This window comes from Myxine glutinosa, chromosome 10, assembly GCF_964187855.1.
Source record: "Myxine glutinosa chromosome 10, kmMyxGlut1.1, whole genome shotgun sequence".
Lineage (NCBI taxonomy): Eukaryota > Metazoa > Chordata > Myxini > Myxiniformes > Myxinidae > Myxine > Myxine glutinosa.
The window spans coordinates 79,576,657-79,604,618 of record NC_136270.1 but is presented as its reverse complement, the minus strand read 5'-3'; the positions used below and the strand labels follow the sequence as shown (position 1 = coordinate 79,604,618).

General features: G+C 44.2%; 2 protein-coding genes across 10 annotated transcripts in view; one reads left to right on the top strand and one right to left on the bottom strand.

Moving 5' to 3' along the window:
* The window catches only part of LOC137434058 (ras-associating and dilute domain-containing protein), a 90,149-nt gene extending 86,905 nt beyond the window's left edge, over positions 1 to 3,244 (top strand). For all 3 annotated transcript variants that reach the window (XM_068126691.2, XM_068126694.2, XM_068126695.2), the window contains one exon: positions 7 to 3,244. In XM_068126691.2, coding sequence (XP_067982792.2) covers positions 7 to 276 — 270 coding nt within the window. In that variant the 3' untranslated portion in view covers positions 277 to 3,244. The remainder of the gene's footprint in view (positions 1 to 6) is intronic.
* On the bottom strand, positions 3,132 to 27,736 carry LOC137434059 (monocyte to macrophage differentiation factor 2-like). Of its 7 annotated transcripts, none has more exons than XM_068126697.2 (7): positions 27,396 to 27,736; positions 27,038 to 27,119; positions 24,614 to 24,774; positions 11,296 to 11,370; positions 10,194 to 10,295; positions 9,739 to 9,808; positions 3,132 to 7,887 (listed from the first exon to the last, which is right to left on the bottom strand). In XM_068126697.2, the coding sequence occupies exons 1-7, from the start codon at positions 27,452 to 27,454 to the stop codon at positions 7,669 to 7,671; spliced, it is 768 nt and encodes a 255-aa protein (XP_067982798.1). In that variant the 5' UTR covers positions 27,455 to 27,736; the 3' UTR covers positions 3,132 to 7,668. The 7 variants fall into 7 exon arrangements, with proteins under 7 accessions (XP_067982798.1, XP_067982797.1, XP_067982799.1 ...); XM_068126696.2 differs by having other exon boundaries at positions 3,132 to 7,883; XM_068126698.2 differs by having other exon boundaries at positions 3,132 to 7,883; positions 27,405 to 27,736.
* Positions 27,737 to 27,962: the final 226 nt, after the last annotated feature.

Sequence of the window (27,962 nt, the reverse complement as noted above, 5' to 3'; positions counted from 1 at the left end):
TTCAAGGTATCAAAAACTCCTGGGAGAGAGAGCAGAGTTTCCTGGCGAGGTCAAAGACAAGATGACTGTGTCCCGTCCAGTCTCCGCATGTGTCTTGAAAAACCTTTCCAACGTTTTGGTCGTTTTCCCAGTGTCCAGCATTCGTCTCGATCCTCATTCCAGCCGCATCGTGGCCAACATGGCCGAGATCAAGGTCGACCATCTGCATCCTCTGACCTGAGTTTGTCATATGAAGAGGATAAGGAGCAAAAAAGATTACCAAGTGGGAGAATTTAAACAATTATTATCGTGAAGATTTGAGGCCTAAAAGTTATGTGACGATGTTAAACGAAACACCAAAGAATCCTTATAACTTGCAAATTAGGATGATCAACCCATCACTGTATTTGGTTATGAAGTCAAAGGTATAATCCAAAAACCCAAATGCTTTTATATCATTTGGATATGCTGCTTGTAAGCATGATGTTCACATTATTACCTTGTGGAAACATCAAAAAACCCAATTTGTACAATTAGTCAGTTGTAACTGTCAGAGACATTTTTACTGACTGGAAGGTTCCCAAAAAGGAATTCTGAAGTTAGATTCCTCCAAAGGGTGCTGTGAATGTAATTGGTAGGGTCCTTTTAAGAGATCATGATCTGACTGCTTGTTTTCCCCCCCAAAAATCTGATACATCCATTGGTTTCCATGAAATAATTTCGGAGACAATATATGTCGTAGTTCCCATGATTAGTGGATAATTCTAATTATCGAGACACTCATTAAGTCAATAACAATGGTATTGGCATTGGGGAATAGAAGGGTATTGTTCGCTATTTCAACCTGAGCTCTGCGCCTCTGAATAATAGATCTTAGTCCATCAACCTGAGCTCTTGTTTTGTAAACACAAAGCCGAGCCATCTGTCTCCAAACCCTAGCACTCGCTCTGCAAATCATGGTCCTCACTCTCAGAAGTTTGATGCTCGCTCTCCACACCCAGCATGCTCGCTTCCCAGAACCCGGAACATTTGCTCTCACTGGAGTGGACCACCGGCGCTCTTGCTGGAGCATACCCCCGGCACTCTCACTGAAGAGGACTTCTGGTGCTCTTTCTGGAGTGAAACCCCGGCGCTCTTGCTGGAGTGTACCCCCGGCACTCTCACTGGAGAGGACTCCTGGTGCCTCTTTCTGGAGTGAAACCCCGGCGCTCTTGCTGGAGTGGATCACCGGCGCCCTTGCTGGAGCATACCCCCGGCACTCTCACTGCAGAGGACTCCTGGTGCTCTTTCTGGAGTGAAACCCAGGTACTCTCACTGAAGTGGACCACCGGCACTCTCACTGGAGTGAAACACCGGTGCTCTCACTGGAGAGGACTCCTGTGGTGTTCTTTCTGGAGTGAAATCCCGGCACTCTCACTGGAGATGACTCCTGGTGCTTTTTCTGGAGCATACCCCCAGCACTCTCACTGGAGAGGACTCCTGGTGCTCTTTCTGGAGTGAAACCCCAGCGCTCTCGCTGGAGTGTACCCCCGGCACTCTCACTGGAGAGGACTCCTGGTGCCTCTTTCTGGAGTGAAACCCCGGCGCTCTTGCTGGAGTGGACCACCAGCGCCCTTGCTGGAGCATACCCCCGGCACTCTCACTGCAGAAGACTCCTGGTGCTCTTTCTGGAGTGAAACCCATGTACTCTCACTGAAGTGGACCACCGGCACTCTCACTGGAGTGAAACACCGGTGCTCTCACTGGAGAGGACTCCTGTGGTGTTCTTTCTGGAGTAAAACCCCGGCACTCTCACTGGAGATGACTCTTGGTGCTTTTTCTGGAGTGAAACCGCGGCACTCTCACTGGAGAGGACTCCTGGTGCTCTTTCTGGAGTGAAACCCCGGCACTCTCGCTGGAGTGGACCACCGGCACTCTCATTGGAGTGAAACACCGGCGCTCTCACTGGAGAGGACTCCTGTGGTGTTCTTTCTGGAGTGAAACCCCGGCACTCTCACTGGAGATGACTCCTGGTGCTTTTTCTGGAGCATACCCCCAGCACTCTCACTGGAGAGGACTCCTGGTGCTCTTTCTGGAGTGAAACCCCAGCGCTCTCGCTGGAGCATACCCCTGGCACTCTCACTGGAGAGGACTCCTGGTGCTCTTGCTGGAGCATACCCCCACCCGGCACTCTCACTGGAGAGGACTCCTGGTGCTCTTTCTGGAGTGAAACCCCAGTGCTCTCGCTGGAGCGGACCACCGGCGCTCTTGCTGGAGCGTACCCCCAGCACTCTCGCTACAGCAGACCCCCGGCCCTCTCGCCCTAGAGGACCCCATCACTCACCCTTGTAACCCTAGTTAGAAGCTGGCAGCCATGCCAATAACAGAGGACTACTACAGATTTTGGACTTTAACATTACTCTTCCTGTTTGGACAGAAGTTTGAAACTAGTGCTCACATCCACACCATGAAATCCATTTCAAAGCAAGTTTGCAGGTAATACATAAATGTAGCGCAACAATTGAAGCTTGTTTTGATATTTGGCCATTACAAAGCGTTCCTGCAGAGTTCACAAACATCCAACAACCACTGCACCTGAGCTAGATTCTTCCCAAATCTCAGCCCCCTTTGCTGATAACCATTCACTCAGGTATTTCACGGATTTTGCCCTAAATTTGCCCACAGCCATCTTTCCCAGCTTTGTATGTCCTTCAACAATTTTTTTTTTTACAAAACAGTTTTTAAGCTTTTAAAATATTTATTTTGAGTGAAACAACATTAACAAACCCGAGTGTCTTCAATTGCACCAATTGTGAATTTTGCAGCAGAATTAACCAGAAGAGTTCGTTTGACGTTTCTCGAGCTTTGTGAGTTATTCACCAGTGCATCGCCTACCAGCTTAGCAGGTGGATGTATGGTATTGGGGAACACCGATTGCTGTGCAAACTTACATGTGAGGTATGGAGGCATCCCTTCTGAGAAGCACAGATTGCTTCTTAAATTATACATTTATTCATTAGAAGTTGCAATATGCCTGAGCCATTTAAGCATGTGATTCAAACATTCCACCATACATTCGGATGCGTACGTTGACTGATTGCATCGTAAAAGATGATTATTAAAGGCCTTTTCTAATGTAATATGCTACAGAAAGATGGACAGCACAGGGGAAACAAGGTTTATAAATTATTTATTTTTATCAAATACATATAGATGTCATGCAACATAACATCATGTTTATGATCTCAATCTGTCAATGGAGATTAAAAACAGTAGTAACACTTTTGTTTGCTCTCAACTTCCTTTTTATCCCTTTTCTTCCCCTTTCGCACATACTTTAACTGGACTCTGCTTGTTTTGTTGTTAAAAATTAATTATTGAAAGTAAAAAATATCCTTTCAAATGCATTATCACAAAACAAAAAAAATCTTCCATTGCAGACTAGACACATAAAGCTTCTTGGGGATCTTTAAGGCTGTTAAGGATTGGCAAAAGTGCTTCATTTGGAGAGTTGACAAACTTCCATTTGGAATGGATTCATGTAGGATATTTGACCCAGGAACTGGCACAAAGGCCGAGGTTTTATGAAGAACACTGAAAACCTCCACAAGTGCATAAAGAACAAACCACCCTGCGTAGATGGGTTTTTTTTTTTGTAACATCCTAACCCATAAGATAACATGAGGGCTGCAACTGCAACTATCGGGGATGCCTCTTCGTGGTGGTTGTACCCTCCAACGCAGGTCGGGGGCCAAATGTTCCCCATTCTTCCCTGCTGCCACGGTCCGATTAGTCCCCATGCACCGGCCCTTTCCCTCTAGTTTCCCTCTCTCCCCCCTCTCTCTCTAGCTCTGTCCCGACCCTGAAAGTGTGGGTACACCATCTTGGATGCGGGCGATCTCTGAGTCACTCCTGAGAGACCGAGCCGCTGTCTCCTCCCGTGGGCTTGTACGAGAGAACTGTCCGGCGCTATACAACAACAACAACAACAACAACAACAACACAGTCCCTCAATCTTGGACAGGCTTCTGCTCCTCTCTCAGCAATGGTTGGATGCCTTCAATCTCAAGCAAGAGGGTAGACCCATCTCTTGGGATATATATATTGGGTATTTGACACAGTCTGGCATCCTGCGTTGCTTGCCAAGCTCTCTGCCTATGGCATAGAAAGCCGCCTTCATTCCTGGATTTCTGAATTTCTCCACACACCCAGTCAACATGATGCTATCAATGGCATCCTCTCTTCCAGTGGTATTCCACAAGGTAGTGGTTTGGGCTCAGTCTTGTTCCTTGTATTAATGACCTGGAAACAGCTCTGGAAACCCTCTCTTCCTTTTTGCAGATGACTTCACATTGTGTCGTAGAGTACCTCAATCCCTCTGCTAAGCAGACAGCAGCTGCGTCTCTCTGCTGATCTAATAATGATTGGACTCTGGTTTAATAAATGGAATATGTCCTTCAATTCTGTAATATCTCTCTGTCTCACCCTATTGTTCCGGCTGATTAGTCAAATTAATCCACTTGTCCTTTTCCTTGGTCATCCACTCAAAGAGGTTCAGTCTCTTCAATGTCTAGGCCTCACCATCATCCATTTTCTTTCATGTGCTACCACATAATGCTGACCTCCAAAGACTGGACATACTCCATTGAACTGAAACTATGGTTCTGTTTCCACTTTACATTTTCTATCCAATGATAGGCTGGATCTGGATTCAGACCTGAACCAAAAGCTAATCGGCTTGTTCTTGTCACTTACCCATCTCATCCACCAAGTTTTGTCATAATTCTTCCGCACCTTTTTGTGATGTCATGCTACATATCATTTTGACCCTATCGCTCAATGGTGAGGAATCACTTAAAAAAATAAAAAATTCTCTGATCCGGATCCAGATTAGAATCTTCACGAAAATCGAATCGATTTGTCCTTGTCACACACCCAACCTGTCCACCAAGTTTCGTCTGAATCCGTCCACAACTTTTTGAGATATCGTGCTATATATCACTTTTGCCATATCTCTCAATGGTGAAGAATCACGTAAAAACATTTCAGATGCAGATCTGGATCTTCACCAAAATCTCATCATTTCGTCCTTGTCACATACCCAACCTCTACACCAAATTTCGTCCGAATCCGTCCACAAAATTTTGAGATATTTTGTTCACAGACAGACAAACAAACAAACAGATGAAAAATCAGTCAGAGACCAAGGACTTGCCGGAATGTACTTTTTTATCGGCCATTTTGGATCAAAATGGCGGGAAATCTATATCTATACATGTATACTCTTGAAAGTTATACATGTTTACTCTTGCCGGCGGTATATAACTAGTAGCATAGCCAGCATAGCTATTTGGGCAGTGTATAAGCTAACAGATCGCTGTCTCCATCGATCTTTCCAAGGCCGTGACACCTATCGGCTCAAAATCCTTTTAACTGTTGACTTGGTAGTTTTTACAATGAAGGAAACACGTATCGGGAGTACATACGACATAGTGATTGTGAATGTGACAGCTCTGAGGCGTCTTTCGCTTCGCATCGCAGTGACGGCGAGCACCAACATGGTGGCTGTAAGATTAAAATCTAACGATTTTCACGTTTTGGGTGACCTTGAGCTTGACCTTGGGCCTAGAGAGTTAAAAATTGGGCACAGTCTATTCCAGGGCAAGGCAAATATGTGTGTGTAAAGTATGGTGATGCTATGTGCAACGATGTAGACGTAGTACTGCGCACAAACAGACAGACAAACAGACAGACAAACCAACCAACCAACATACTTGCCGGAACAAACAGGGGTGAAAACATAACCTCCATCCATCTTTGGTGTTGGAGGTAACAAGTTCTCATAAGGTTAATACAAGGTGATAGTGCAACCTACTGTTAGCATCTAATAGTAAGTTGTTAGCGACACCAAATTAATTTAGCTGTCTATTTCTTTTGTCAGCAACTGGAAGAGATTCAATGTCGTAAGCTTTTAGACCTCACCATCAGCCATGACCCGTCTTTGGCCAGGCACATAGCACAGCCGGCCCACTAAGCCAGCCGCAGAGGCATCCTCCATCAATCCAAGTCTTTACTTCCTGTGATGAGACCGAAGCACGGGCTCGGTCTGTTGCTCTCATATTATAGGCAGGTCGGTGGTTCTCTCTCTCGACTTTCCCAGTCTCAGAATGGATACTCAAACTATTACACCACCGACCCTGATTACTGTATAGTGTGTACGATCCTTTTTTTTTGAAGTACTTGTTAGCTGGAGAGATATGTTTGGTGCTTGTTGAAAGAAAATGTGACTATTAATACTATATAACTTGATGTCAACATTTAGAAGTAGATAATTTTTTTGTAGACATGTTTTACAAAATGGTTTTGTAGCAGAGAAGCAAGTGCTTTAAGTATAATCCAGTTGGGTGTGATCTGTTTGATATCAGCATAGTTCATGATCCGATATTCAGATCGAATTTGCTGTGTTGATTTGTCCACATCATGTAAAAGTACATCATCTCTAAATATCCTTGCCCTGCACATGAGATTGTATATGCAAAAGCTCCTTCTCGAGCATTTTATGATGTAGGAAGGAAAAAACAACTCTGTTTTCAAAACAAGACATTTGTTACAAAATTAGTCTTACAATGCAGACACACAATGGTTGAAAATAAGTGTTAAATAAGTGGGCATCCTCCGTCGTGCGAAGTCCTTCCTTGGCACACCTGAGCTCCTCACTACATACAAGGCTTTCATCCGCAGCTCAATGGAATACTGTTCCCCCCTCTGGGCCGGTGCTACTGCCTCACACCGTGCTCGGCTTCACGCTGTTGAAGCCAAAGCTTTCAGAATCATTGGAATCTCCCGCGATGAAGCTAACTCCGAGGGCATTTCACTCACTCACCGCAGGCAGGTTCGTGGTCTTTCTGTCTTCTACCGACTCCTCTCCGGCCTTCCTCCCCCAGCTCTCTCTGTGCTCTGTCCCCCAAATATTCCTACAGGTCACACAAGATCTGCCAGCAACCCTCTTATGGTTAAACTGCCAAAATCTAGGCTCTCTGCTCACCTTCACTCTTTCATTCCCCTTTTTTCCCACCTCTGGAACAAACTCCCCCACTCCCTTCAATCCCACTCCTCCCTCCAGGTCTTTAAAACAGCTGATCACCACCATCTCTTATCTTCCCCCATCCAAAACCTTGATCTTTTCTACCCCTGCTAATTCACCCCAGATCCACTTTTTCGAAATTCCAACTTCTTTCCTGGAAGTCCTTGCAGTGGCCATATGTTTTATACCTCTCACACCTCCCCCCAAGCCCTCTCCCTCCCACAGTTCTCTCGATGTCCCTGCTCTCAAATGTTGTGCTTGTGTCCTTCCCCCTCTCTCCCCATCTTGTCTACCGCTCTCCTTATTTTGTGTTTTTTGTGTCGGTTTGACTTTTTGTGTGATTAATGTTAGCTCTTTCACGAGCCTCGATCATGTATACAAAAAAAGAAAAGAAAAAAAAAAAGGGTGATGATATGGCCCCCTTCAGTCAATTCCAGGACTGGTTAAAAAAGACAAATCGGTGATCATTAATAAAACTGTCATAGCATCCAGTGCTTAGATTCTTAACCCACAATTCTTTTTGCAAATGCAGCCACTACCAAGGCAAGCAGACATATATATATATATATATATATATAGTCCAAACATCATATTGAGATCTTCATCTGCAAGATTCTCACTTATGGTCACAGTTCATCCAGCAAGTGTAGGCTTGGTGGGAACAGACCATGTGGCTTATACAGGTGTCTCCATGTGGCATAGTAATGCGTTGCGGCACCAAGAGTGACAAAAACGTGCCAGATAGCGTGCGCAAAAGGCAGGCGTCCATCGCTTTTGAAGAACACGACACCCAGTGCGTAAAGCAAGCCACCGACTCCGAGCTCCAATACACCATCCTGATCTGGCTGGAAGGAGAGGTTGTGGTTAAAGGAGCATTGCGATGATTCTGCTTCCTTCAGAGAAGATGGTGTAAATCAAAACGTTCATTTCTCAAAGTTATACTGCGTTATTATTCAATGTTCCCAGGATTATTGAAAAAAACTGGAGGGATATTGTAATCGGCTCCATCTGTCATGTCAGTCTGCCTGTGTGTCACGCTATCTCCTCCTAAACCTAAACGGTTGTGCAGAAATTCACCAAACTTTGTAGTTATAATCACCACATGACACAAAGGTGCAAGAGCAGTATTGTTTTTGGCTCTAGTGCACGGTGGGCGCTGAAGGACCTCATGTTTGATCAAAAATGCAACTCGTGTAGCCGATGCACCAGAACTCCTGGCACACTACCACAGCGAGGGACATTGTGTCCTGTAGAACATTGTGACTGCTGATTATTTCATGTCAGACCCAAAGTGAGCCAGCACAAAGCGGGGACATTCTTAATTCAGGACCAAAAATTTTAAGGTTCATTGAGCAGCCAGAAAGCTTAATGCAATAATAATTTGGGACGTTAATGGATTCATGTGGAATTCCCTGAACATGGGAAAACTAAAGCATATAATATTATATTACACCTATTTTCGAGGCAGTGAGATGGACAATAGGCCAAATATTCTGTCTAACGGCATTGCTTTAGTGAACAATACTCATCCTTACACGGCAAATATAACCACTACGACTCTACTGAAGATGGGCAGAGAAATTCTAAATCGTCCTCGCTGCAGTCCAGACTTGTCATCTTGCAATTTAATCTCTTTGGACCAATCATAGAACTTATGGGTGACATTACAATTACAAACAAGAAAAAGAGCAATCAGAGATTGCAAACCCTCACCAAGATGTATTTTCAGTGGTTTTTAAGGCTTTTGTGTGAAAACAAATATGGCGGCCGAACCACGTGATCGATGACGTCATCATTTTTTTTTTCTCCACCAATTTATGCCTACATGACGTTCAAGAAATTTCATCTTGATCGGATGAAGTTTTGTACTTGTCGAATTATGACGTCATAATGGAAGCACCTATGACATCCTAACTAACACATTTTATTCCCCATGGAGAGTTCTTTACAATGAGCCATGTCTCAATTTTTTATATTCAGTTCTTTCGGAGATATAGAGGTGCAATGTTTTTCGGTTTTTCCAAGATGGCGGCCGAACCAAGTGACCGATGACGTCATCATTATTTTTTTCTCCACCAATTTATGCCTACATGACGCTCAAGAAATTTCATCTTGATAGGATGAAGTTTTGTACTTGTCGAATTATGACGTATTAAATTTTTTCTATTCCGCGCTTTCCGAGATATAGAGGTGCAAAGTTTTTCGATTTTCCAAGATGGCGGCCGAACCACGTGACCTATGACGTCATAATTATCATTAAAAACTTATACAGGTGGAGTTGCACCTATGGTGAAAATTATCTGTCAATCGGACCAACGGTTGCAGAGAAAATCATATTTATTCTGTGCGGACAAACAGACAAACAAACAGACAAACAAAAGGACTCAAATGCAATACCCTCTCCTCTGGCGAGGGTAATGATGACGTCAAAGCACGTGGCATGAAATGGCTGCATACCCATCTTAAAGATCTCAATGCGGACGTCATCAAGGTGCTACAACATCGATGGGACAAATTTGTACGTGTAGCAGAGAAATAGCTTGATCAACAATGAAAAATAGGTGAAGTTTCGCATTTTCTTGAATAAAACGTCCACGTCAATCTTGAACTGCCCTACTAATTGATTTTCATTTACCGTAGCATATTACATTTTTTAACAGGCTGGGATAAAGAAAGGTTCAGTTGTCTTGACTTACCATCGATAAAATGACAAGAGCAGGACAAATGGCCATGATGGAGTAAAATACAAGTTCGAGAACCTTGTGCCTGCAGTGAGGTAGGACATAAAAACGTACAAAAATGACCACCAACTCTCCTTGCACAAATCCCTAAAAGTTTCACAAAAGAGCAACTAAAATATTGAATTAACCATAAGGGAAATATTTTTTTCATGGAAGGAAGAAGGTATTGGGAGAGTGGTTGGCAGCAGAACAATAGCAGGAATGCGGATGGAATGGAGGAGGGAAGAGGTTGAAGGCAGGAGCATCATGATCAGGTACAAGATGAGACAAGATATAAATACCAGCTATCCATTCTGCAGTGCAATGGAAGGCCCCAAACCTCCATGTTTATGTTATATAGGCTCGCTATGAATTTGAATAACGTTAAGTTGATTATCAGCTTCAAGATCTTCCTTTAGACCAGTGCTGACCTTTCGTGAAAGTGGTATATGTAAAGGCTGCCAACTGCTGCCATCAACCACACGAGCCAACGCATGTGCACCGCCCAGGGCCCGAGCTCCCGCAGGTTTAGCCTGCGCATTGTGCATGATGGTGAATGAATATCTTGCACACTTCAAGCACATTCAGCACAAATGAGTGAACATCTTTCACACTCCAACATTCTGCATTTTGCATTTTGCACTCAGCTGAACATTTTCAACACTTGTTGTATGTACATCCTACACGATCACAAAATATTTTTCACATCTGTTGCACATTCTGCATGATAGGTGAACAACTTGCACCATTGCGCATGATGTATCGTGCACTTGACTGTACGTTGTGACATTCATTGTACATGATTGCTCAACAACATGCCTACCACTTGCTGCACTTTCCTGACAATGGCTAAACATTCTGCACATTCTCTGTGCATTGTACACAAATGGTGAAGATTTTGTATGTACACACACACACACACACACACACACACACACACACACACACACACACACACACACACATACACACACACACACACACACACACACACACACACACACACACACACACATATGCAAGTAGCATAAAATATTAGTGAGATATGAGCATTTTTGCCAATTTACTCTGCTCATTTTATGGCTTGCCATTAGTATCGCATGTGCCCAATTGAACTTGCCTGCTGACAATTCACATACCAGGCTGGTAGGATATTATATGGGTCTGCACACTCAACTCTAACCTATCTAGGCCGAGACTAAATACTGTCCCAGCTACAAACTGTCATCCTGGTATCTCGCAAGCAGGGTGATTATCATGGTGATGGGTGTGCCATTGGGTGTGCCATTCATCAATGGGTGTGCCATTGCTCAGATGCCATTGCTTGCACTTGTACTCGGCGTCCCGTCTACCAGAATTAGAACATCCTTTGGTGTCCTTCACGAAGAGTAGGCCAGCTATCGCCGGCACCCGGAACAAATTACATGTACAGAGGGCAACTACACCACAATGACACAGCTACACCCCCAGCAAATGAGGCTATCCACAATCATGTTCTGCCGACGAAAGAAGAAGACGAAGAAGTTCACATACCAAGGAGCATAGGTGCCTGCGATGAAAAAGTAAATTATAACTCGATCAAACATGTGGAAGCAATGTTCCACTCTCCTGCGGTGGGAAAGTGGGTGGAATATTTGGCTCAACTATGATGTCATGTCATGTCATGTCTTGAGCACATCCAAAGCAAAACCCAGAAATGCCAGATCTTGCCTTTGGCGTTCCTGAAAATATTTTATGCCAGGAAAATTTGTGGTGGAAGCAGGCAGTCACATGATTTAAGCACCCCAAAATACTGTTTCATTGTACTATGGTGATAATTAGAAATGGTGAGTGTTAATAACATGTTATGTATGCAAATATGCATATATATATGTTGGAACCCATCTGTGGATCGGTCCCATCGGCCGATGGGTCTGACCCGTTTGCGGATCCGCAGATGGGTCGCCCATCGGCCGATGGGCGACCCATCTGTGGATGCACGAGAAATGACAATGCAGACCCATCGGCCGATGGGTCTGCGCCATCTGCGGATGTGTTGTTCACCTTGAAGGAATGTGTCCCTGTTGAAACCCTGTTGGAAGGTCAGGATCCTTGCCACCAAAACTACATTTACCCTCGCCATCACCTTCATCAGCACCTGCCACTCTCTACCCTGCCACCATTCCCCTCCGCCATTATCAGAAGAACACCTAATGTTTTGTATGAATGTTGAGTATGTTATGTAAAGCTTTACTAAAACTGCCATGTATCTGTTAATTACAAAATGTATTGACAAAATGTATAAATAGATGGGTAGAAATAGATAATAAAACATTTTAAAATCATCTCTGTTAAATTCCTACCACATGTAATTCCAATGACTGTGTACCTGATTGAAGAGCACCATTCTGTCAACACATTCCTTCAAGGTGAACAACACATCCGCAGATGGCGCAGACCCATCGGCCGATGGGTCTGCATTGTCATTTCTCGTGCATCCGCAGACCGATGGGCGACCCATCTGCGGATCCGCAAACGGGTCAGACCCATCGGCCGATGGGACCGATCCACAGATGGGTTCCTATATATATATATATATACTGTATATATATATATGGTGCAGCTACAATTCCAATATACGAGACATAATTGTCCCCTTTATAAGGACAATTCGAGTCGGGTTTTAAAGGCCAATCTTTTAACACGAATTTTTTTTTGAGGATAAAACAGACTCGAAAAACATTTTCCATAAAATAGTCATTATGTCTCGTATATTGGAATTGTAGATGGTGGCTTACAAACGGAATCTCAAGGGCAGTGTACAGAAGCGTTTTTAAAAACATATAACAATAAATACAAGGTGCAGGAAGGTGAAATTTGATGCACGTGATGTGCAATACGCCGTAGAGTAAAATGAGAGTTCATTTGCATCCGTATGATATCTAAAAAATAAAAATATATGAGCACACCTGACGCGAGGCAGAGGCTTCAGACATTGGCACGCTCACAAGCCTGCACCAAAGAATAAACCCGTCATTTTTGATGCACTTTTATACTCGTAATAGTAAAAAAAAAGGCAGTTTGTGTTTGTGTGTGTCCTACATAACTCCAAAACCATGAAACCTAATGGCCCCAAACCTTCTTGCATACTTCTCGACCTCCAAGAGATTGCATGAATGAAAACTGGGTGTTTGGATGTGTTTTTGATAATAATTTACGCAAACAGGCTTACCTTTAGTCACTCTGCATTCAGGTTACGCTGCTTGGGGTCTTAATTTAACAGGCTTACCTTTGGTCAGCCTGCATTCAGGTTGCTCTGATTGGCGTATTAATTTCGCCATTTTGTCTGCTCAACTCAAGTACAATAAGGTATAAAGCCTTGCCTCAGATCAGGTCAGTTTCTGTACAATAAAGCTTCATATCTACGCAAGGTAATATCGCTGATCTTCATACCTTCGATTCGCTGTATTCCTGTATACATCACAATACTTATAAACGCCAGTGTCCATTCCTTTGTTTAACTAGTACACCCACTCACTACGTGAGTGGCAGGGGAGTCATGTTATTATCCTTACTAGCAACCAGGGCCGGCGCTACCATTAGGCCAACTAGGCAGCAGCCTGGGGTGCAGACATCAGAGGGGCGCATTACTGAACTTGTAGCAATAGCTCGAAGACTTCCAAAGTCTATGCTGCCACAAGAAGTACTTCTCTTCATACTACAACAAAAACTCCTGGATAATGTGCCGAATGTTTCCGTTGCTTTGAGGATCCTTCTCACAGTTCCAGTATCAGTGGCAAGTGGAACGTAGTTTCTCAAAGCTCAAAGTTATAAAAACTTACATACGCTCTACAATGTTGGAAAAGAGACTCGTTGGCTTGGCAACTACATCAATTGAACATGCCCAGGCATCAGCACTTGATCTGGTTGAATTTATGACAAAATTTGCAAAGGAAAAGGCACGCAAAGTGAGATGTTGATGTGTCTGAAATTGAAACTTTTATGAGACATTTTAAACTCTGTTTGTCGGTTTTTTTGTTTGTTTCTCTGTCTGACTGTAAGCGAAATATTGTGGTGACATAACGGGTTGGTTATGCCAAGTATCCTTAAATGGTATATATGTTGGAACCCATCTGTGGATCGGTCCCATCGGCCGATGGGTCTGACCCATCTGTGGATGCACGAGAAATGACAATGCAGACCCATCGGCCGATGGGTCTGCGCCATCTGCAGATGTGTTGTTCACCTTGAAGGAATGTGTTGACAGAATGGTGCTCTTCAATCAGGTACACAGTCATTGGAATTACATGTGGTAGGAATTTAACAGAGATGATTTTTAACACAAACAATACAATACGTTAAACAGAATTTACGGATACAATTACGGATACAATTACGGATACAATTTACGGAATACGGATACAATACGTTAAACAGAATTTAACAGAGATGAATTATGATGCATACACATTCCTTCAAGGTGAACAACACATCCGCAGATGGCGCAGACCCATCGGCCGATGGGTCTGCATTGTCATTTCTCGTGCATCCACAGATGGGTCAGACCCATCGGCCGATGGGACCGATCCACAGATGGGTTCCAACATATATACTTAAAGGTGTGTGAAGTAAAAGGTTTGAATGTTGTGTTGCCAATGGCTGAGGTATGCATTATACCGAGTGCCCTTTAGTTCAAAATGATTTGTGTGCCAAAATATTTTATTTTGTATTTGCGAAAGATAATCAAAGGTTGATTATTTTAAATTTTGATTTTGCATATCTAAAACTTATTGCTCAAACCAAAAACTGTTTTGTTTATCTGTAATTTCCATTCACACACTCATAAAGGGCCCACTTTCTTTATTTTGCATTGCAAACCACATGGAGTGTCATATTTTTTTTAAGTGAAAGCCCATTTACCCCAAAGCGTGGGGTAACAGGGCCACTGCCATATTAATGGATATTGCGCCTTTAATATTGGTGCTGTTGGCATCTCACGGTATTTATTCTTGCAATTTAAAATAAATTTAGCAGTTTCAGGTTTTCTGCTTTTTATTTTTTTCTACAAAACATCTTTTTAATAATCGAAGTTGGCAAAAATTTTTTTAGGGGGGAGGGAGGGGATGCAAGTAGCTGGCCTTGCCTAGGGCGCAAAATAGTCTGGCGCCGGCCCTGCTAGCAACGGTACCCGCCCACGGGAGGGGCTTCAATTGGGAAGCCGAAATGAAAAGGCAAAATATCAGAAATTGAAGGCAGAAATTGGTGATATCTCTTTCTTCTCCGTTGGCCAGCTTTATGGTAACACGGTCGCTGCCCTTGGTCACATATTTATATATGTATTTGACACTGGATACTGAGTTCACAACCTCGACGTTTATGTGGGCGTTGTATTTCAAAGACAGCAGCGGGTTGAAGGGCACAATCCATTGGTTGTTGATCTCGACATCCTGTCCTCGCACCTTCTTCTTGTGTGTCTGACCACCTTGGGCTGGTGAACGGCGCCGATAGATTGGGTACCTTGCGAACTCACTTGGGGATATAGTGCCTCGGCCTTTTGCATGAGGGATGTCGATCTTGAATCCTTCTTCACCATGCGGGAACATCAGCACATAGTGAAGAGGATCGTAGCTCCGGTGCAGCTCCGTGATGGTTTGAAGTCTACCTCCGCGCTTATAGAGGATGACGTTCAAATGGTCCACATGCTCGCCGGGTATGATGATGGATACCTCGCTTGCCTGCGGGAGGTTGTAACGTCGAGCATTCTCACCTGAAGGCCGCTTTCTTGCATCCAGAACCATGGTGATGTTGTTGTCTGCTTCCATCAACTCAAGGGAAGATTTCAGAGACTGGATGTAGGGATTGTTCTGAATCAGCCAGTCTTGGAGAGTCTTCAGAATTTCAATATTACCGTTGAGCTGTTCATTAAATCGCAGTCGGTTTTCCAGTTCTTCACTGTCATGGAACCATATTTGAGCGAACGTTGGAAGCGATTGATCACTTTCTGGCTGGAGTGGTCCAATGCGATGGTAGACTTTACCTTGAAGCTTCACCATGGGGCTGAATCCTGGCATGAAGTGCTCCTTGATTCCGATCGATGCCATGGCCAAGGCATTGTTGAACTGGCGTATCTTCTCAATAAACTCGGCCCCGGACATTGAAGGGCATTAAACGTTCATTAAACATTAAACGTTCATTAAACATTAAACGTTCATTAAAGGATTACGAAACGAAAAACATCACGAAATTACGTTCACACCGTCACATCAAACATTTCCGTGAACACATACATCGTCACAATGAGAACATCGTCACAATGAACGTCATGCAAACGCGAATGTTATGCGGGAGTCCAAACCTGAGAATGCTGGAGACTAAAGCTGAAATTGGGAAAACTAAATAGCCTATTTTACTCCTGGAGATCCCAGGATTACGCACCCAAAATATCTTTGCGATCGGTTCAGCAGTTTTTACGGTACATTCGAACGGACAGACAGACATTTGGTGAATTATTGTAAGATAATTATTATTGACAATTATTATAACTATTACTTATGTTAGATCAGGTCATTGAAAGGATCAAAACATACATGATATAAAACATGTTAGATCAGGTCATTGAAAAGATATCATTAATATTATGCCATTATCGTAAGTGTTGTTACTTTTGTAATGAGATGCGGCTTTGGAAAACCACAAAAAACGCCTTGAAATACTCCACATTAGCGGCAGGAAGGATCGTGTTATTAATCCTTGTGGGGTATAAAGACAACAGTAGATCCTATGATCTGGTGCGTTCGGCGACATGATAAGCATTGAGTAGGGTTGCCACCTTCAATGTGGAAAAATAAGGGACACCCCACCGCCCCGGCCCCCCCACTAGAACATTTTGAAATTGTTGCCACTTTTAAGCCATTTTTCATGCTTTTATGGACATACATATCTCGCTACGTAAAGTGTGAGCAGATGAGTAGGACTAGTTGTTCTGTGGATATGAAAGAAACTTCATAGGTTCAGATCCACTGCTTAAGCTGCGGATCAGAAAGATTGCATTTTACTGACGTATAAGACTCATACATTGGCTATGTAGCCCGTGCTGTCCCACATTGTTGGCAGATCAATGAAAATAATCAACATCTCAATCAATCAAGATCAATCGCAATATATCAATATCAATCTCAATTAATTGATTGACAAAACAACTTACTATTTTAATTTACAGATTTTTATTTCAATCAGTTGAACTAAACAAAAGTAGACACAGCACAAATGTTGCCATTAGACCAACTACCCATTTGGTGTACAATTTAAAGACCTTTAATTAAGCCGATCAAACAGGCCTAAAATATTTACATTTAAATATTCACAGTATAGCACCTCAGTGCTCTGAACACCCCTGCCCCCCCCCCCCCTCCCATCTCTCTCTCTCTCTCTCTCTCATTACTTTCTTTTCCATGTGTACTTTTTGTGGCTCCTTGCAGCCTGAAGCAATGGCTTGTCCTTCAAAATTACAGTGTGGGACTCAGCACAGGACAGGTCGAAGTTGAGTGAGACCAGTAGCTCACTCTTCATGAGCTCCACAGAGCATCTGTTCCGGACGTCACTCCATTTGTTGGCCATTCTGGAGAATATTCTCTCCACAAACCCTGTTGAGGCTGGTATGCTCAGTCGGTAGGAAATGACTGACAGCATATTTGGGAGATCAGCTGCCTGAAATACAGCTATCCACTTGGCAGCCACGTCTGTGGTCTTCCATTCATCGTCCTCCTGGAGCTTCTCCACAAGGCTGCTTGCTGTAGTGCACTCATCGTACGGTTAATCCATGTTCAGGCTGGTAATGAGGTTGAGCTTTTCACAGACCTTTTCAAGGTCACTGAAGGTAAGCTTGCCATCATGGAGAGATAGAGGCGTAAGCCAGTGAAGCCAGTTGCTGTCGGAAAAGTCAAACCATTTTTCAATGTACCTTAAAGCAGTGTCAATGAATGCAGTGAATTCCTCCCTTGCCTTGCCTGCATCAACTGGAGAGAGACGCTGCAGCTGCACTTTTGTGAGGTATCCATAGAACTGGTCATCTCACCTCTGTGTGAGTTTGGCTCTAAAGGAATGCATGATGGGATAGTGCGATAGACAGGTGGTAGCATTGGCCTCAAGCTTCTTAACAACATCTTCGAACAGGTAGAGAATGCTACCGCGCGTCGGAGTCTCCGTAACTAGGGCAACGGTGACGTCGACACTGAACTTGCCTGCCATTCTCTTCCGCAAATTTTGATTGGGAACATCTACGCTATGTCTTGCGAAACGGTTTTGGTTTTATTAACTATCATGTCATTCTAACCATTGTGAAGACCTAGTGTATAATGAAAGTATGGTGTGCATGAAAATACCGGACAAATCGCGTCCCGTATTGACTCGATACGGGACACTGCATTTTATTCTCAAATACGGGACGCTCCCGTATTATACGGGACGGATGGCAACCCTAGCATTGAGTGATGTCAGGATTCCTCCAAATTTCTTTGTTTAGTGTTATAAACAACATTTGCGACTATATAAAAAGCTAATCATACGTGTTTATATATAAAAAGCTAATCATACGTGTTTATGGTTTATACTATTTTTATTTCTGGTAGAGGCCGTTGGCCCATTGCTCCCACGAAAACGCTATTATAACTTATTTATAAACGTTGACACGGCGTTTGTTCAAGGAGGAAAAACCCCTTGGGGAGGTGGGACATTTATGCTGTTTTGTAATAACATTAATATTATGCTATTATCATTAGTTTTGTTATTAGAAACGGCCTTGGAAAAATGCCACAATAAAGCTAACTTAACATGGACATACACCTAAACTGGCAAACCCCATTGACGGCAATGGTGGGGAAAACCCGCTTGGGGGAGAAAACCCCCTTGTGAAGGGGGGAGGGGGGAAATTAATGTGCTACAACCTTCCTTTTGTGACCCTTCGTCTTCCTGTCAAGTTTGGTTGAGATTGGATAAGTAACGATCAAATGTAGGGGAGAACGGGGTAAATACGGACATGGGGTAATTGCGGACAAGGCTGTTACAGCAATTTCGCGATAGCTGGCGCTGTTCCGTCATCACTCGTGAGTGGCCTAGCAGGTAACAAGGTAAATACCAGCTAACTTCTATTATTTGCCTCATTTAAAGAGAAGTACTCAGTCAGAGAGTTAAGTACACCCCCTAAAATGTGTTCCTAGATTTTGCTGTTTAGGTTTATTGCTGTCAGTCGTTTTGGTTAATCATCGATTTTATTAGAAACGTGTATTCAGTTTGAAGCATGGTTTACGTACATACAGTGTCAATTGATGTAATGAGACAGTGTTGTGTGGAGGAAAGTATCGTGTGTCAAAGGTCAATGTGGGGTAATTGCGGACAGGTGTCCGCTATTGCCCCATTCATGTTTTCTGCGGTCTATATTGAATTCTAATGCATTTAATGTTAATTGCACATTTAATTTTTAATGTTAATTTAATTTAACACATTCACCCCTGATAACTTCCTTGTATTTGTGCGTCTTACAGTTAAAATTGTCCTTTTGCAGAAACATGTAGCTACCAACTCACCAATTGTCTGACTGGAACATTGATGGGTTCCAGATCAAGAATGAAAGTGTTTCACAAATCTCGTTTGTTTTGTGTTTCGATTGTCATTTGTTTTCTAAAGTTTCATTTTATTTTGGTGTGCGATGAAGGCTTATTAAAATTGTTTATGTGTATTGGTTTAAAAGACCTTGTCCAATAACTTCATCAAGTTAAAGAAAGGAAACACAGTCATTAGTGCAGGACTTGTAACTCGAGTGATCACTTCATAAAAAAACTAAAACAATATACGACAAACAAATATTACACATTTCAATGTTAATCTATAGACGAAAATATTTCATTGTAGGCCTATTGGGAACATTTCATTGTAGGCCTATTGAGAAGATAACTACTTAGCATCTCTGGTGTCTTAAAAGGTCGTTTAGCCTGTTTGAAAAGGGGAGGGGGCTTATGCAAGACCCTAAAAGTCGACTTCTTCACTTGTCCGTAGTTGCCCCACCAGGTGTCCGGTTTTCCCCGCTAGCGGGCGGGTAATTGCGGACACTTACGAAAATGGTTTCTTAAAGATAACTTAAATATAGAAAAACGTTTTCGGTATGTATCTATCTCATATTGAGGGGATGCCTCATATGTATCTGCTACCATGTTAATTTGAGAGTTATACTACTCGTTGTGCAGATACAGAGGTTTAAAAATCTGTGTCCGTATTTACCCCGTTCTCCCCTATCGCAGTCTATCGATCGCAGTAACGATCAATAACGATCAGGTTCAATGAAATGCTTCTAAAACTCAATTTCTTCCCATCTCTCTCTCTCTCTAAAACTCCTCTCAACTCTCCAATCTCCTTTGAAAGCTCCACAATTACGCCATGTGATACAATAAACTTACTAGGTTTACCCTAACTTCAAATTTATCCAGGAATCCACACATTACACAAATAGCCAAGTCTGCCTCGAAGAAACTGGGAGTCCAGTTCAGATGTCGAAGATTCTTCTCCTCTCAACAGTTGCTTCAACTATATAAAGGATTGATTCATCCTTGTATAGAGTACAGCATCTGGGGAAGTTCTAGCTTACTGGACTTACTGGACAGAATTGTATCCAAAGTAATCCGACGTATCAACTCTCACAATCTGACCTCAAAACTCGACCCGCTCGAATTACGCTGCAAAGTTGGCTCTCTTTCTCTTTTCTACAGATATTACCTCGGTTTCTCCTGCCAAGAACATTCTGCTCGTGTACCTCCGCCATTAGCGAGACCATGGAATACTCGACAAGCCACTACATCTCATGATTACTGTGTGACCATTGGCAACTCAAGGGTGGGCCGTTATGATGTTTGTTTCTTCCCCTCCACTGACAAACTCTGGAACCCTTTACCTTCCCATGTATTTACAAACACTTATGATCTTCCCCTTTTCAAAAAGCAGATTTTCTGCTTTCTCAAAAACTCTGAGACTATTCTCTCTTTCTTCACTTTTCCATCAATGCAGCTCTTTTATTTAGGCCTGGCCTCGATGAGGATGATATAGTCTGTGCCTGGAGCCTTCAACATTAAAAAGAAAAAGTGAAAAAGTAAAAAAGCCCCTAAGCCCCCCCCCTCCCCCCCGCCCCCCACTCCTCCGGTGCCTCGGGCAGTTCTTTGCCTTTGTTGTGCTATCTTATTTTCTCCGTCTTTGTGCGATCTGCTTTCATTATATGACCCGCCACTTCCATATAAATACATACACTACCGGTCAAAAGTTTTAGAACGCCTCAATTTTTCCAGTTTTTATTGAAATTTACGCAGTTTAATGTCTCAATGTATTCTGAAATTAAGCATAGAACAAATAAACAATTGGAGATAAAAAAGAAATCATAGAATCATTTTGTTTAACAAAATTTAATTGAAATTTTTGACTCAGCAAAGTAGCCACCTTTTGCAGATATAACCGCCGACCACACTCGTGGCATTCTTTCTACAATGGAAATCAAATATTGTTCGGGAAGTTCTTCCCAACACTGTTGCAGAAGTTCCCACAAATGTGTTGCACTTGTAGGTTGCTTTGCTTTCACCCTTCTGTCCAGTTCATCCCAAACCAGCTCGATGGGGTTTAAGTCGGGAGACTGCGTTGGCCATTCCATGATTTGAAGCCTACCGTCTTGTTCTTTTCCTCGAAGGTAGTTTTGACATAGCCTGTAGGTGTGTTTAGGGTCATTATCTTGCTGTAGGATGAACCCCTGACCAACTCGGCATATACCAGAGGGTATTGCATGGCGCTGAAAAATGCTGTGGTAGCCCTTTTGGTTCAGGGTGCCAGTCACTCTGTTCAAATCGCCGAATCTGGATCCAGCAAAAGAGCCCCAGACCATCACGCTTCCTCCTCCATGTTTGACAGTTGGTGTCACACACTGAGAACCATCCTTTCGCCTACTCGACGGCATACAAAAACCCTGCGTGATGAACCAAATATTTCAAATTTTGATTGATCGGTCCATAAGACCTTCTTCCAGTCTTCAGTAGTCCACTGGCGGTGCTTCATGGCCCAGGCAAGCCTCTTTTTCTTATTTTGCCATCTTAGCAATGGCTTTCTTACTGCCACTCGACCTGTCAAACCTGCAGCTCGAAGTCTTCTTTTCACAGTTTAAACTGAGACTTGCTTACTTCGACCAGTGTTAAGCTGTGCTTGAAGCTGTTGTCCTGTGAGCCGCCTATCACGCAAGCTGTTGACTCTCAGAAACTTGTCTTCTGATTCTGTTGTGGCTTTGGATCTGCCAGACGTCTTCCTGTCAGAGTTTCCTCCAGTTTCCAAGTGCCTTTTGATGGTGTAGGAAACTGTACTCACTGACTCCTTGGTTTTCTTTGTAATTTCTCAAAAGGAAAGACCTATACACTTTTAAGGGTTATAATGGTCTGTCTGTCTTTACTGCTTACCTCTGTACCATTTCAGGTTATTCACTAGACTTGAATTGCTTAAATTTCAATAAAAACTGGAAAAATTGAGGTGTTCTAAAACTTTTGACATAAAAGTAACGTGTACATAAAAGTAACGTTCATCGACCTTATGTTGGAGTTCCACCATGATGTTTTGAGATTTTAAAGGGATCAACTGACATTGTGTGTGTGCTCCATGTGACTTGATATATTTTTGAATTGAATTACGACAATTCCCACTTTTGTAATAAATCAATGTGTACCTACACCATTAGCGTTACAGGTTATAGGTGCATATTTCAAGATTTTGTAGTCATTTTTTAATTGAAATCAGAAGTGTGCAAAATTAGTTATGAATTTGAAATGATTTCCATCATTTTAAAGCAGCATGTGCAGCTGTATTGGAACAGTTGATTTATGGCTTTGCTTTTGTTCCTTAGAGAAAGGTATGTTTTCAGGATCAGTCTCGTTCTACGCAGGTGTTCGTTGACAATTGTTTTTGTTTGTGACATATTTGATGGAGCTCTTCTCTTCCAAGGTATTTGTATGATGCTTGCTTCTCTAGTTGCTGTATTTTTGTTTGTAGGTGGATTTTCAGGTTGCCATTTTTGTTGCTTTACCTTGTACAAATGTGCCCTTGGCACACTTGGCCAGGCCAAATTCCATTTGAATGTCGTCAGATTACTGCTCCACTAATTTCAATTGTACTGCGAATTTTTTTGTCGTTTGGTGGAAAGAGTTTTAAGTCATACATGTACAGTAGATGTGTCTCTTTGAAGTCTCCTTGAAGACCTTTCCTGTCTCTTTGAACATTATCGTATTGGACGTTTGTGTGGTGTGTGTGTCGTTGGTTGTTATCTCTAAATGCAGGTTTTAGAAGGTGGAATGGATCCCTCCCAGGTCTCGATGTATCCACCCTTGTGTGTGTGTGTGTGTGTGTGTGTGTGTGTGTGTGTGTGTGTGTAATGTTTGTGTATCTAATATGTAAAAAAAAAGAAGCAATCCCATCCCCTCTTTTGAGACTTACATCACGAGTCCCATTTTTTAATTAGTGCTTCCCCCTGTGGCTAATGCTCCTGTGTGTTTGTGTGTCTTCTTTTGTTTTTAATTCAAAGTAATAACTCATATGAAAGTACTTCTCTCTATCGAGATTGAGTCGGTGTAAATGGGGTGGGTTGGAGTGACGGAGAAATACACTAATCTTAATTTCTATGAATCAATCATCTATGAAGAAGTGCACACATGTATATTGGAGGGTGGAGGATGACATTTTCTTCATGTTCATCTGAAGCTCATATTGGAACTTGTAGAGAAATCACATGCAGGAGAAAGACATTAATAGACATGACTGGAGTACTTTGACATGAACTACGAAGACATTAGTACAAGATGGACAGAAATATACACCTATATGGTACACAGGATTGAACCTGGGCTCCACACACACCAGATTGGTTCGAATTGTAACACTCAGGTCAACCTGACTTTAATGCTGGAAGCTTCCTACTAGGTCAACAGTCTAGAAGCTGCTGCTCAGACAGGAAGTACACCCTAAGATAGCAAGCATTGTAACCTGACGTTAAGGAGCCTCAATGGGCTGGCAGGATGGCCGAGATGTATGCACATTTGCCTCTAAGTTGCCTATCCATGGTTTGAATCTCGGCCCAGCTATATATAAACTGCCATTCTTGTGTTGCATGGGAAAGGTGATTCGTCAATGTGCACCATCCCTCAGAAGGACGTTAAACGGGGCATCCCGTCTACCATCCTTAATTGGTAAACGTTAAAGATCCCGCGATGTCCAGCATATTAGCACCCTGGCCAAATTACCAATTCATGCTCCAACTTAAAGGAGGCACTGCAGCAGCACAGCTTAAACCCCAGCAAATGATGCTACCCGGGCCCATGTGTTGCATAAGATCGAAGAAGAAGAAGAAGAAGAAGAAGAAGAAGAAGAGGAAGCAGAAGAAGAAGAAGCAGAAGAATCATTCAGCAAGGCCAGATCACTTGTTGCAGTCCAAGAAAGAATTTGGAATTTGTTGAGGATGCCGGCGATAACTCGCCTACTCTTCTCGAAGGAGACCGTGGGATCTTTCAAATCCATCAGAGGGACGGCACTCACATTGATGCCTCAACCTCCCTGAAAAAGGGTGGCAGTTTATTCCTGGGCTGAGATTCAAACTTAGACTCAACAGCTCGGAGGTGAGTGCGCGTACCTCGACGCTAACCTGCCACCCGATGCAACATGTAAAAGAAGAGATCGAATGACATTCTTACTGTATTTTATTGAAACTACTTACAGCTTCTCATCGCTAGAGTTTAGAAAACTATGTTATCCATGGAATGTTGATTAAAAGAGAATGGAAATAATTGCATGACTGAAACAATGAATGTATTACCTGAGGTGGCTCTTTTTCCACGAGATTGTATGGAAGGCCGTGGAGACCGTGAAGAGTGCGCACAGCGCCACTCCATACACCCACGCCATTAGCCGCTGACACCCGTCACCAGCCTGCCAGTGGAGTGCTGCACCACCCAGCGCGCTGGGCATGATCCATAACTGTCGACACGGCAAGTGAGCCCGAGTTTAGACGAGAACACGTCACAAGTCCATTACCGAGTCTGAACGACTGAGACAACTGAATCGTGGGACAATCTGTGCATAACATGGCCAAATGAAGTCACAAACTGAGCCATCATGAGGAGGTGTCAGATACGTAACATGGACAAATGAAGTCACAAACCGAGTCATGAGGAGTCAGATACGTAACATGGACAAATGAAGTCACAAACCGAGTCATGAGGAGTCAGATACGTAACATGGACAGATGAAGTCACAAACCGAGTCATGAGGAGTCAGATACGTAACATGGACAAATTAAGTCACAAACTGAGTCATGAGGAGGAGGGGTCAGATACATAACATGGACAAATGAAGTCACAAACCGAGTCATGAGGAGTCAGATACGTAACATGGACAGATGAAGTCACAAACCGAGTCATGAGGAGTCAGATACGTAACATGGACAAATTAAGTCACAAACTGAGTCATGAGGAGGAGGGGTCAGATACATAACATGGACAAATGAAGTCACAAACCGAGTCATGAGGAGGAGTCAGATACGTAACATTGTAAAATGAAGTCACAAACCGAGCCATGATGAGGAGGGGTCAGATACGTAACATGGACAAATGAAGTCACAAACTGAGTCATGAGAAGGAGTCAGATACGTAACATGGACAAATGAAGTCACAAACAGTCATGAGGAGGAAGGGTCAGAGAATGGGATTCTGTGAAATTAGAACCTGTCATGCACGGAGTGTCCATGTTAGTCTCCAATGGAACATTGGGTCGATGTCCCAATGTCCCAATCAGACCTGGGTGGTTGAGGTGTAGTTGCTCGGTGTAGTTTATTCGGACCAAGTACTGCATCATGTGCAGCCTACACTACGTCTACTTACCTTAATCATTTGTACACAATATTGCTCTGAACCTAATAACCAGCTTGCTTTGATCCTAAGGGAAACCTCATTTTGGGATATTAAATACATTACTACAATTAGGAGTTCCTGTCGGGATAAGCCTTTGGCTATTAGCTTCGAATTCCTACAATGTCCTGGATCTCTAAGTAGTCAGACCCAACCTTCACCATCACTACCTAAACCACAACCTTCACTACCTAACCATCCATCCCTCACCTACATTCACCTGACCCTCCACCCTCGCTACCCATCATTCACCCTCGCTACCCATCATTCACCCTCGCTACCCACCCCATCCTCGCTATCCACCTTCACCCTCGCTGCCCATCCTTCACCTCGCTACCCACCCCCACCCTCGCTACCCACACCCATCCTCGCAACTCACCCCCAACCCTCGCTACCCACCCCCACCCTCGCTACCCACACCCATCCTCGCAACTCAGCCCCAACCCTCGCTACCCACCCCCACCCTCGCTACCCACACCCATCCTCGCAACTCACCCCCAACCCTCGCTATCCACCTCCACCCTCGCAACCCATCACTCACCCTCGCTACCCATCATTCACCCTCGCTATCAACCGCTACACATCCTTCATCCTCGCTACCTATCCTTCACCCTGGCTACCCACCCCCACCCTCGCTACCCACTCCCCCCACCCAACCCACTACACATCCTTCACGCTCGCTACACATCCTTCACCCTCGCTACCCACCTCCACCCTCGCTACACATCCTTCACCCTCGCTACCCACCTCCACCCTCGCTACCCACCTCCACCCTCGCTACCCACCTCCACCCTCGCTACCCACCTCCACCCTCGATATTCATCATTCACCCTTGCTACCCACCCCCATCCTCGCTACCTACCCACTCTCCCACCCACCCCGCTACACATCCTTCACCCTCGCTACCCACACCCACCCTCGCTCCCCACCTCCACCCTCGCTACCCACCTCCACCCTCGCTACCCACCTCCACCCTCGCTATTCATCATTCACCCTTGCTACTCACCCCCATCCTCGCTACCTACCCACTCTCCCACCCACCCCGCTTAACATCCTTCACCCTCGCTACCCACACCCACCCTCGCTACCCACCTCCACCCTCACTACCCACCTCCACCCTCACTACCCACCTCCACCCTCGCTACACATCCTTCAACCTCGCTACCCACCTCCACCCTCTCTACCCATCGTTCACCCTCGCTACCTAATGCGAAACCCCCCCCACTCCTCCCCCAACTATATTAGCCCCACCCACCCCCGTCACTACCTAGCCCCCACCCCAATCAAACGACCTAACCCGCACCCATCCCACCAACCCCCCTGCCCATACTGACTGCGTGCGTGGCGCAGTTCGCCGCATGCTCGTAGTGCGTCGGTTCGTAGCGCCGATGCGCGAGCGGGCGGTGGTTCATGAACCTACCGAGAGGGGGGTAAAGGGGGAGGGGGCAGGGGGGTGGTTAGAGTCGGAGGGGGTTTCACACGAACAGAGAACGACGTGAGGAGAATTAACAATTATCCAGCGAGAAAGAATGGCCGAATGAGGCAAAAAGGGATGATTTGGTAACCATAAGCCTAAGGAGAGCGGAAAGATAACAAGGCATTATATCATTCGCGGAGAAACAGACCAGCAAAGACAAGGAGCGTTAGATCGACAGACGAGGAAAGACAAAAATGTCCGAGTGGCGCTCTTACCGATCCCACCTGACGATGCCGTCATGGCGTTGGGTGCCTTCACAGCCACCACGGCCCATGGACGGACGCGGCGCCGGGATACGCGGATTTAGGAACCCAGAGGTGGGAGGGATAGCAACGGACGATGGGGAGAGAGGGAGAGCGCTTTGGGAATGGACAGGAAGGAGCTGGGAGAGGGACAGGGCGGAATATCATGAGATGTACACGGACGGACACGGTGACGAGGTCGAAACCCACAAATTCTTTGGTGAGGAGGAGCAGTCACGGGAGCAGGGAGGGGTTTGAAGAGGAGAGGTGGAGGATCTGCAAAAACATCTGATCCTTTTTTGTTGTTGTGAGGAATGAATTGTGAGGGCCGAGGGGATAGAAGGACTGGAGGATGCAGAATATATATATATATATATATATAACTGAGCTGGGGGAAGGAGGAGGAGGTGTGGAGAAGATGAAGGTGCTCAAAGAGGGGGGGCCTGAACGGGAGGGTTAATGGACGAGCGGATGTACAAACAATGCAGTCTTTTTACGATGTGGGTGGATCTTTGGGTCCGGTTTGGGCACCTGTTGCTG

What these genes read in the sequence shown, in the direction of transcription:
- LOC137434059 (XM_068126696.2), bottom strand. Translation starts at nt 27,454, where the DNA reads ATGGGCCGTGGTGGCTGTGAAGGCACCCAACGCCATGACGGCATCGTC. An exon ending in TGGAAAAAGAGCCACCTCAG is followed by an intron (nt 11,371 to 24,613) that starts GTAATACATTCA and finishes TTCCCACCGCAG; the next exon opens with GAGAGTGGAACATTGCTTCC. An exon ending in GCAGGCACCTATGCTCCTTG is followed by an intron (nt 10,296 to 11,295) that starts GTATGTGAACTT and finishes CACAATGCGCAG; the next exon opens with GCTAAACCTGCGGGAGCTCG.